The 12,351-nt window shown below is 36.8% G+C and overlaps 1 protein-coding gene across 1 annotated transcript in view; it reads right to left on the minus strand.

Annotated features, from left to right (window-relative positions):
* Positions 1-12,351, minus strand: part of RP1 (RP1 axonemal microtubule associated) — a 180,939-nt gene that overhangs the window by 52,918 nt on the left and 115,670 nt on the right. The window contains 3 exon segments of the mRNA XM_035895877.1: positions 7,714-7,924; positions 10,275-10,465; positions 11,785-11,998. Coding sequence (XP_035751770.1) covers positions 7,714-7,924; positions 10,275-10,465; positions 11,785-11,998 — 616 coding nt within the window.

Raw genomic sequence — 12,351 nt, forward strand, 5'->3', positions numbered from 1 at the left:
TGCTCTGACACCACTCCCAGAAAATCAGCAGTACCGGCTGCCGCTTGGGGCACAGGATCACCTGTGCACTGCCCCTTTCCCCGAAGGTAGGGAATTGCTTTCTAAGAAATACCTCATGTTTCCATGCTCTTTGGAAACTCTAAGTTCTGCTCTCTAAGACTACTTACTCCTATCTCTTTGTTCCTTCTTTCCCTCTGTGTGTATCATTTTCTCCTTGAAATGAAATGGGAGCTTACACTTATAAAGTGGCTTAGAAGAAAGCTGGGACCTGATTATCTTAAGCTTTAAACTCATGTAATCTCCCAATGAATGAACACATCAGGACTATCAAGCTTTCCCACTAGTCAGACCATAATACTATTACAATGTTCTTGAAGTTAAAACACATTAATGTGAAACAGAAATAAGGAATGAAAAATTCTTTCATTGGCTTTAATACATAAATAGAAAAACCTCTTCATGTTTTGTATCAGTCTCCAAAGAACCTCCCATGTTCTGTATAATAACCTAGAAACACAAATCAGCTAAGTGAAATTTGAGTTTAAGGGAAAGCATTCCTGATTTTCTCAGCTGTGGTCATAGTATAGCAATTGGAAGAGACACCTGTGGCCACGGTGTGGAGCTTCTGCTTCCTTGCATCTTTATGACACAGATGAGACCAGATTGCATTAATTTGAAAGAAACTTCATGGAAAACTCTTATGTTAATTTTTTAAATTACCTATTTTAGTCCCTGAGTTTATCATGGAAACAAGGAACAAGGAAACACTTAAACAGAAGAAGATCACAATCTCAATGTTCATGGTTATTTGCATCATTTTAACAAGGAGCCCAGGAAAAAGAAGATGATATTTTGGGGAATTTTTCCCATCAAAGATGACCCTCAGTAAGACAGCAGGAAAAGGCAAGTGCTGTAGAAAGCTCTTAGGATGGGTTCCCATATATTCTAGGGATAGACACTAAAATTTAGGAGTCTAAACTTAGATGGTCTGAATGTTTCTCTGCTTCCAACCACAAGCATCTTTACTTCAGCCTAAGAAAAAAAGCTATCATCTTGCAGCAACACAGGTTTTTAAAACACACCTTTCTAATATTTTTCAGAAAGAGAAGCCCATTTCTAGCCACTGTAAAACACAGTCACATCTGACAGGTAAGCAATGCACGTACCAAGAATGTATTCAAGAATGTATATATTATCTCTTGAACTTTTTTGCCACAAGGTTCAAGACTGAATTTTTTTTATTTTTTTTTTTTTAAGGACAGAGCACCCTTCAAATCCAACATTTTACAAGTGCTGACCTATCTCTGACTACTCCAAACTCCCACAGCCTTCATCACTGGCAGAGTAAAGCAGATACAGACAACATCTAGACTATGTGAGAGTTACGTGCTGGAGAAAGTCTTTCAACCTCACTCTGCCACTTGTTCCTACCTGGGACCCGGCTGGTGGTACAGCACCTGCCTTCCCAGGAAACGTGTGTGTGCAAAGAAGGGAAATGGTGCTTTAGGCAGGCACGATCAAGGAGCAAATAAGAAGCACTTTCAGTCTCACAATTAACAATTCAAGCCAGAGAGCACTGAAATACACATTATTCAAGTCTGAAATGCATATTTCAGTCTAAAATACATCACAGCATACACAAATATCTGAGTATAGATCTTGGAAACATCTGATATTTTCAGTACAGTTTGCTTCTTGAATCAAATTTATTCCGAGACAAAATGGCTGAATTTAGCCAAACTGTGCATCCTTTAAAAAGGTATAATTATGAGAAATTTCTGGTAGGCCTGAGAATGATTGTTAGAATCCAGAAGCTAAGGCTGTCATTTATTTTCATGCGTAGGTGATAGGAAAACAGGGAGGAAAAAAAAAACAGTGTTCTGAGGATATTTATTTTTAAGCTTTTCTTACAGCTCTTTTCACAAGTCGGTGCCATCCATATTAAGTGTTATAACAAAAGGCCTGAATTTAAATATTGTGACATCTTATATAGCTATTTCTTTATGTGTCTAAAATAAAAAGGTCACATCACTGGAACAAGGGTCCTAAAGAGTGGGTTTGCATACTGATTTAAAAATTAATATCTAAAAGGATTCATTAAGTAATAAGGGTTGTATCAGACCATTAATAAAGCTGTGCTCACTGCAATAAACTTCTGAAATGTCTGCCTTTCTCTTTATCTTCATCTCTTCATCTTCATCTCAACTACTTGGGGATGACATCTGAGAAAACCTGTTTTCTGAAAAGTAACTTTATTTCACTGCAGCACTATTTACTTCAGGGACATTTTTTTTTAAAATCATTTAAACCAAGAGCTGGGAAAGTACTTGTAATTGACACCATCACTCATTTTTGATGACAAGAAGTAAACCAAGAGTTTTCCGAGACTGGGGCCCTAATGTATCTCGTCCCTTTCTTCAAGGCAGTTAAAGACGCACTGCCAGGTGGAAGGCAGCAAAGCTGCGTTAAAGCCAGTGGGGTGACACAGACTTGCTCTTGCTGGAGATCCAGATAGTGGAAAGTAGATGAGCTGTCCAGGTGGCTCTTTGGCACTTAGCCAATGGCATTTTTGCTTTCAGAGGGGTTAGGATATGAAGGTAAGACTCTGCGTCATTCATCTAGAGTGTTGCCTTGCCTGCATACCTTGGTCACATAAGCAGGGTCATTGAAGTCAAAAGGCTACTTGTGTGAATAAGATCAGAAGTTTGGTCCACAGATCTGATCATTCAAGTAGGATAGATTAGAAATCACAGTGCTTCACAATTATCTTTACTGCTTTTGTCCAGAATCTTTAATATACTTTATCAAGAGCCTAGCTTTTATCACACAAGTAGTATAAAAGAGACACACACTGAAAATGAGAAACATATCTAATGTTTTTGCTCATTCAGTCTTTTCAGCTGAGTCTGCTGAATATATTGATGCATAATTTAAAGCTTAGTGTAGTCACAGCAAATATTTCCCATTAATTTTCAAAGGGTTTGTATCATAGAAAGGAATTCCACTATATAAGTGAAACAAAAATATACAAAGTAATGCCTGCGGAGGAAGGTATAACACAAAAGAGATTCTGGGAAATGTGGTTAAACTTCTTAGGCTGAATTTTGGACCATTCTCACTACCAGATGAACACACCCCAACAACAAAAATCTACTAAAATCAGACGTTCTATTCAACATTGCCATTCTTTCTTTCTTCCCAATCCTATTTATAAAATCTCTGCTTCAGATGTAAGCCAACATAGTGCAAAGCTGAAAGTGATCACCTGATGCTCATTAAAAAGGGGTAAAAAATGTGAATTAAAGATAGGACAGGTGTTGCTTTGAATTTGCCCTTTATGTTGTTGTTGAATTTACTATGTACTATGTATTCAGATATCATTTACTGTGATAATTCGGTAATATTTGCCCACAGAACTCTCAATCGCCTGTCACGGGTGAGCAGTTTAAATGATACAATCACGTCCTTTCTGAATGTCAGAGGTATAGTTCAACCTTTTACACTGTTGTGATTTTAGCTTTGTAATGAAATCAGGCAATGCAGGTAATTTTTCCAATTGTGGGGGGAAACAGTAAGAAAAGTTGTCAGGGAGGAAATGAACTTTCAAATGAACTCCTCCTTCTCCTGTTGGAGCTCTCAAGACTTTTTCTCTTACTGCCCTCCTCTGTAGATTGTCAGGTTCTCCATGGAAAGATAAGATGGTGGGGATTAGAATGCAAATGGAGCAGGGTAGGGTGCTCTATTTCAGAGCTGTTGGATATAGCTGACAGTGACTGTTTTTTTCATAAGCTTCTGCAAAAATTCTACTCTACAAAATAGTAAAATAGAAAAAAGCAATATGGGGAATGAATATTCCAGAGGTTATTGTCATAATTCCCCATTGAATCAGTTTTGTTTTTAAATGAATGTTAGGCAACTGAGTATCAAAGATGAGTAGAGTAGGCAGGGATATTTTTTTAATGTTCATTTGGTTCTGTGGCAAAAAAAATGTGGAAAACTAAGTTTGATGTCTAAACATGCTAATTTATCACATAAAACATCTCAAAAAATTAAAATCACCCTTTCCGTGAAATTAAAGGTTTGGGACAAGATCCTCAGTTGATATAGGCACACAGCTAATATGCCCAAGACAGTGGAGCAAATCAGTTTATGTCAGTTGAATATCTGACCTTATTAATCTAGCCAAAAGTACAGGGTTCATCTAACCTGCACAACAGAGTGTAGTAGAAAGATGCCTGAGTGAGCAGGATTTTGAATCAGTAAATGTAAGCAGAACAGCGTGAGTGACTTCACCAGCTCTATGCCTGAGCCAGTCTGGTTCATGCAGGTTTGGTGCCATGCTTGAGCTAATAAGCCTAATATGTCAAAAGACTACATTAGCTGAAGCATCTCTAAACTACTTTCATGTGGAAGATAACATGACACTTACCATAAACTTAAATGAAAAAAGAATTAATTGATAAATATGAGCTTCTGGACTGAACTGTATCTGGAAGAGTTAAGTGTCATGTAGTGAGCGATGACTACTCCATGCCTGAACACATCATCATACACTACTACATAATAATGATCTGTTGAGATTAACAAAGCGGTGGAAATGTTATACTTTATTAAGTATAAAGTTGGGCTATTTTTAATAAAGATCAGTATGTTTGTTAATGCAGATGTTTCTTACTACAGATGTTAAGCACCTAAACCCTTCAAGTTCTTCTGTTGACAGACTTTACTGGGGGAGGGAGGAGGGGCAGGGGGTCAGTAGACTCCAGACAAAAATACGTAATTTGTGTCACAGGAGCCTAATGTCAGCCCGAAGAGACCAATTCACAACTCGTGTTAAAAAATCCTTTAGTAAAGAGAAGGTAACACTGATCTTCAATAGTTACTTTGACAGCTACATATTGCAAAGTTCTTACTGTAGCTACATAACTCCTGGTGCGTGCCATCAGCTGCAGTCACAAACAATACCATTATAAAATCAGCAAGAAATTATCTAGAAATCACCAGGAAATATAAAATCTAACAGCCAGATTTTCTAAAATGTTGTTATCATGAGCAATGACTTTGCCCCAGTGTGTTAATATGCACATCAATGTCCTGCACAGAATTATCACAGAATTCATTAAAAACAAAAAAAATTAATCAATGTCTTTTGATCCAAAATCCAAAAAGGTTCATGATAAATAATTTGGCCCACGATACAGATAAATTAAATAATGTGATCACAAACGCTAGGATAGGCAGACTAAAGAAAAGAAATTAAAAAAAATTATTTGCTTCTGTGATACTAGCTAATATCTAGAATACAAATTCAGTTCCGAGATAATCCCAGAGAACGTAATGAAATTATGCAATAGAATCATTTGACCTTGTTTTTTCAATATAATTTTGTCTGGGGAGTTACCTATAGTCTGGGCTTGGGCCCAGAAGAAATATTTCTGCAGATAGAAGTAAAAAGCAATTTTGGAGATTCATGTTTAAATTTTGCCTATTTTTTTGTTCATTTGTTTGTTTTTAATTCTTAAGAACATATTCAGTGATAGCTGATAAATGTGATGGGATTTACTGGGTGTGAAAAATCATCCTCATACCCTACTAGATGAGGTGGGATATGAAGAAGACATGGACAGAGGATAAAACAGAGCTCAGAAAGAGGTGAAAAAACATGGAAGAAATGTGTTTGTCGATGCAGGAAAAAATTGGGAGTGGCCACTTCTTTTAACAAAGGAATTTCAATTTTCCTGAAGATTTCAAATTAGCATAGATATGTACTTTTGCCTTGCTAAATCTCAAAGAATTGACAGTTACAGATAAAGGTTGCTCTTTATTTGGATGCTTAGTTTTTAGCATTTTCTTTGCTTCTTATAAAGTTATATACCTGTTGTTTGCTTTGGCTGGGGACAGCAATGATCAATATTGTTCAAAATTGTTCTTTTGTCTTTATTTGGGTTTATTCTATCAAGACATTCATTAAAGACATCTCCATAAATGGATGTCTCTTTCAAAGAAATAATGAGAGCAAACATTAAAATGATTTTTTTTTTTCCTCTAGTAATCAAATTGGAATACAAGGAAGAAGCTAACAGAAAGTTTAGACTGAATTAGTAGTGGGGCTACAAAGAATAAAACTGATACTAACACTTCCAGTTGTAGATCACTGGACTCCACAAAATGGTTTGTAAGAAACTTCCTAGGTTAGTGGAGACTACCCAGCTATGGAATAATTTTTGAAGGAGAGTATATATGCATCTTGTTTCTAGAAATTTTCCAAGAAAAATGCCTTAACTTTCTAATATACCCCAAAACTGAATCACTTTACAAATAAGGATAATGTTGTCTGACAGTATCTCCATTTGGTTTTTAGCATAACAGAGGCTTTGAAGGGTGCATTCTAGAAATTTTTCTTGTTTGAATTTCTGGAGATTTTATATTTAGTTAAGCATTTAGCAATTCTGAATTCTGAAAAAAATTACTAATACTTATAATTTTCCCCAAACATTCATAAATAAATTGGGAAAATACGTCTTTTTAACAAGCTCTAGATTTACTATATCCAGCATTGTACATCTTGTATACATTACATCGAACATTCAATGTTATTTTGAATATGGCAGATCAAAACCATAAAACAATACATTTTTTTCAGTAAATGAATACAAAGCTACTAATTGTTTAAAATGATGCAAACACACACAAACCCAGAGATTTAAAAGCTCTTAAGTGTTTTATTTGTTCAAGATTCAACTTTAAATGGGATGAAATATTTAAGAAAATCTCCTTAGAGAACAGTGTGCAAAAGTTCACATGGAATATTTTATTCCTTTTCCTGGGCTGCTTCCGTCTTTTTCTATTAGCTTCTGTTTAAGTAGAAGACTCTTTGTACTATAGCCTCTAGCAATAAACCTCTTAACTGTCACTAAAAGCTTCAATATATGATCTTTACTGTCCCCATCAATCCTCTTTATTCTAATGAGCTGGATAGATGGGAAGACTGTTCTTAAATAGCTAGTGATCAAGTTATCTGTATGCAGTTGGTTGTTCCTCTCCGTATTCCTAGGAGACTGGGGGAAATCACTTTCTTATCTCTCTGGCATCATACAATCCACATGTGTTACTAACAGCAGAGAAACATGCAACTTAGTACATGGTGTGGTGGAATATTACTTGCTGTGCTATAAACCTCTCATCAACATCAGTAAAACACCAGTGCACCTGAAATTCTTGGATATCCCTTTGCTGGCTAATTGTAACACATCTTAAAAATTCTCTCTCTCTTTTGTAGGGGCTCTTTGCAATTCTTTCATTCTTAAAAAAATTACTGTTTCTAGGTCACATACCTAGCAACTGCTGCTTTGTGAATAGCAAGATTCAGGTGATATCACACAGTAGATCATATTCTGTACACATCTTCAGCTGACATAGCGTTAATTTGAAGAGATAATAAATAATCAAGAGCTAAAACTGGAACATCATTTAACACGAAAGGGGTCACATCCTATGTTTGGTGTCAGCAGTTATAGCATCTCTCATAATCCTGATACCAATTATTTCCTTTTTCTCAGCTTTATTTTGTGATAAATGCATGTGCAAAACCACTATATTCCTTAATATCAAACCCTTGTGGAAATCCTCACATGGTATTTTATGCCCAAAAGGGATATACTGGTATTCCAGTGACAGATCCTGACCCCAGTAACAAAAAAGGACTTAGCTTACCAGGCAAAGGCTCCTGATCTGCGTGGAGAGCTGGCAGTTCCGCACATTTGTCTTCATTAGGGTTGAACCAGCAGTTGAAATGTAAATACATCTCCTCCTTTGTGCCTGTGTGCTTCATATGCAGTGAGTCTAAGTGCCATGGCTGCTTTAGCTCACTATGTGGAACAGTTACCTGAACTTTGTGTATTGAGCCAATATCTGCCAGTTCATCCTAAGTGAGGAAAAAGGGAAGATGAATGGATCTCATTCTAGTTGTGCCAGATCACACGTAGTTGACAGCTGTATACAACAGTCCAAACTTCAGTCATTAAAGAATTGGGGCAGATTTATAACTGCTACCATTTTTCCCCTTTCTAATGTATATAAAAATGATTTACTAATGTGAATGAGGAGATGGAATGCTTGAGGTTTGATACCAGGGAACCAGTGATGGCAGTCACTGCTGAAATTTGGACACAGAACAAGATGGAGTGCTCATATATATTACACTGATTCAGTAGACTATTTGCAGGCACAGAAGCTTCAGTCAATTCTAAAAATTTTGAACACTATTAGAAATATTTCTTACAACTTGTAATATAAAAATGATGCCACTAACTATAGATTTGAAGGAGAGTTAATCTGATTTTGAGGAAACATCCAAGAGGTCATCTTTACCCTACATCATGCTTTCATATAGAAACTGTCCATTAAAATCTTCCTCTTGCATTCGTGCTTGAGAAAAAATCTTCTAGTTGTACAGGGGATAGCACAGCGTCGCTATGACATACCATTGCTTGAGTAAGTTAAAGTAGAGGAGGCCTTAGATAACTATAATAATTCTTTTCAAACCAACATTTTTTCCCTGCAAGGGAAAAAGAAGGAAGAAAACAGAAGTTGTCTCTTCTTATTCTCTACTTCTCATATTCTTTCCCCTGCTCTTTCATTTCAAATACTGCCCAGCTAGTAGAAGTGCATGTGACCTGACTTCAGCCTTTCCTCTGACAGGGCACTTCCAGTTTCGTACTATTTCTTTATATTTACCAGAGGTTCTTGGAAATAATGCAGGAACACCTTCTGCATACTCCTCATTTAAGATCATGTTTATGGCCTAGGCTAGTCTGCTTAGTTCCTCTTTCATTAAAGAGGAACATCAAAAAACAGCCAATTATTTCTTTAGCTCAATCACTAAGTTAAATTTACCTGACTGGTAAGAAGAAGAACCAGGAAACAGTTTCTTCTTTCACAACTGCAAGGCTGCTTTCTGATGAACCCCAAAATGAAAAGTAACATATTTTCATGCCCTCTTTGGGCTTTTTGCCAGGGCTCTCTTCACCCCTATTTTTTTTTCCTGATTTTCTCTCGCTACCTGCTTCCACAGGTCCAGCCGTCAATCCTGAAGAAACTTATTTCAGGATGTGGCTTCATGGACATATTTCTCTGATGCAGAGCTGGCTTGTGAAGTTCCCACTTCCTTGTCTGCCCACTTGCTCCCATCCCCTCAGTCCTGCCTTGTATTTGTTTCTGCAGCTGCAGAATGAACTGATCAAGGTTAAAATGAAGGCTGAGGAACCAATTAAGGTTAAAACTTCCAGTTTTTTTCGCAGGGATCAATCATTTCCTCAAAACTCACAAACAACAACAAAAGGATGGAACAAGCAGTACAAGAACAGGACTAGTCGTAGTCACACTTCCCTGGAATATTGTCCTACCTTCCAGCACTTTGTGGCTTAGGGATGTCCTAAGCCAGAGGAGGTGTCTTCAGTGTTTACCTTCAGGTCAGCTCCAAATTCTACTGAATTTGGTCTTTCATGGAGAGCAAAACCAGAAAAGCATGAGAGTAACACACCATTGGCACCGGGAAGAAATTACAGCTACAATAGGGAAGTAAGAGCTTTGGGAAAAGAAGCTGGCTACAATTCAGTGAAAGCGGACCTCAGATGCTTGTTAATATTTCAGTTAATGGGTAATAGGAGGAAGTGAAGACAAGCGATGGAAGGGCAGAAGAACCGAATAAAGGAGAAAACTTGTGGGTAAAAAGGATCAAGAGGACTGATCAAGAGGTAGTGTCAGCCAAAAAAAGGAGAAACCATGCAAGAAAAGGCAGTTAGCCCAGAGAAACGTGGTGGCATGGATGAATAAGTTACATGAAAGAGAAAAATGGACTTTCTGTAAGTTCCATCTCATTTATGATTCTTCATTCTCCATCACCGGCCCCAAAAGCTCTGTAGTATCCCATGGCATATTGTATGTTTACAAATTACTTCCTTTTGTGAGGTCAACAAAACCTGTAAATCAGTACCTGCAGTGTGGTATATACTGTGATATGCACCGAGGGACCAATTCGCTCACTTAAGATTTCTCAGTATGAGACATTGGGAGAATCTGCTCATTCAAAAACCATGGCTCAGATGAGAGTGTTCCTACCTACAAACAAAAATGATGACCTGTGCCAAACTACACAGAGGTCTTAAAAATCAATTTGGTAGTTTAGCTTAAAGAAACAATTTATCTTAGAATTAAGTGGGTTATTGGCTACATGATACTTAGGCTTTTCTTTCAATAGAGAAAGGCTGAAGTACTTTGATCTGAATTGCTTTTCCTGTAACTTGAAGTGGCAACTTTTTGCGGCTCAGGTTGCCATAGAAGATGAAAGAAAGGCATATTGGATCCTCGTCATTGCTCAAGTCAGATCCAGTGATGTCCATTACCCAGACACCTGATGACTTTGTGTTGATTTCAGGCAGTTTAGGACTAGAAATCAATCTTCTACCTTTAAAAATGATCAAAGAGAAAGAGGAAAGATGATAGCATGAGAGAATGGCATAATATAACAGGATCGTAGCCTTTAAGGTACACAAAGCTCTATTTGCAGGTTATGTTGTATCTATAGCAACGGTTCACTAAGAATAACACATCAATACCTTTATTATATTTTTTGCTAAGAATTTAACAGCTTAATGTTCTTTCTGTGTTTAAAATTTTGTTTCAGAGGTATTTTCTTGATGCCAAGGTATTTTCCTTGTCATGTTTAGAAGTAATTACTAGGAGAACATTCAGTCACCTTTTGGAGGTCTAATTAATTGTTCTTAAAAAAGCAATCAATGTTACTAAAACCACTTTATCATTTAGAAGCACCAGCCATCTGTAGCAAGTAGGCACCTAATGCAAAATGAATAACACCAATGAACTCCGCTTGTAACTAGATCTTACTGAGCAATATAACATGTGCTGTAAGAGTGCAAGACTAACAGGTAAACCTATAATAAACATGTAAAAATATTTGCCAGATCCTCAGAAGATCAATATTACTATCTCCTTCTCTTTTTCTTCATTAATTGCTGTTATCCTTCATTTTCATTCTGTTTTAACCATTCTATAGGAAACGAAAATGATTTAATGGAAAGGAACAGCTCAGTAAAATGTACTTTCTACAACTCAGCAAAAACACACAAGTGAATACCTCTATATCTAGCATGGGCACCTTATGTTTTTAAGTTGTCTTCCTCCCTCTGGGCAAACTTTTGTAGCTCATTTACTTTACATGGAATTGTTTTCACAGGATTGAAGGAATGTTTTCTACTAGTTCTGCTGTAAGCATTCTTTTGCCAAATACATCCAGGTTTAGATTTGCATGACTTGTGGCATAGTAGGCTTGAAATGAGCAGAAACTGAGCATACCACAAGTATTGCTTTGTCCTGTGAAATAATACCACAGGTCAAGACTAGGCTCATTTCACTAAACTAACTTTTCTCTGGATTTCAAATGAGATCCTAAGCTACTTGAAAGTAGTGCAATAAAACTTAAGCTACTTATCCCCATGAGGCTCACATCCCAAACTGCTTTAAATCTTTCATTGCAATGTGCTAAATTTAATTTGGAAAGTGAGTGTTCCATACACAACACATTGAGAAGATGGAATTTTATTAACTTTGACCTTACCAGATGTGGGTTTGCTATAATAGTAAGATCAAACTGAAAATTCACATTTTCAATAAAAGAAAGATACTACAGAGATCTGAAGGAGCTGTAGCCAAATTTAAAAAAAATATATAAATAAAGAGGCAGGCCGGTTTTGCAGAAGAGCTTACCAACTGTCACAATCTCACAAACAGTCTCACATGACCCCAGGTGAGTATCAAGCCAGTTCCACCATGGGAAGACCCATTCTTTGTCTGAGTCATGAGATTCCTTGACTGTTACCATCTTGAGGTACATCCCAGCCCCATAGCCTTCTCCATCATGTCCTATGACCACTTTTTGCAAATGACTCAAAGAAACAGCTTCCACCAAAAATGAATCCACCTGCAAAAAAGGGAAATACTTCATAAAATAGAGTTTGGAACCAAATATGCTTGAACTTCAGGGAAAATGTAGTCCTGGATTCAGCTGAGGATTTAAAATTCCTGTCTTTTTTTTTCAATATTTAACATAACATCTCCTCTCTGAATATGAGAAAACACACACTGGTTATACCTAACATTGAATCCCACATTCATCATTAACCATGCATTGTAATTTCATTTGATCTTTGGAAAATATGGATCATTTCATATTACAACATAATGCATATACCTCAACCTTCTGACAGTCAAACAGCTATGACAAGATTTCAATTCTAATCAAATTTCTATCTTTCAGGGTACTTCCAGTTTCTA

This window comes from Egretta garzetta, unplaced genomic scaffold (genome assembly GCF_000687185.1).
Source record: "Egretta garzetta isolate BGI_Z169 unplaced genomic scaffold, ASM68718v1 scaffold36, whole genome shotgun sequence".
Taxonomy (NCBI): domain Eukaryota; kingdom Metazoa; phylum Chordata; class Aves; order Pelecaniformes; family Ardeidae; genus Egretta; species Egretta garzetta.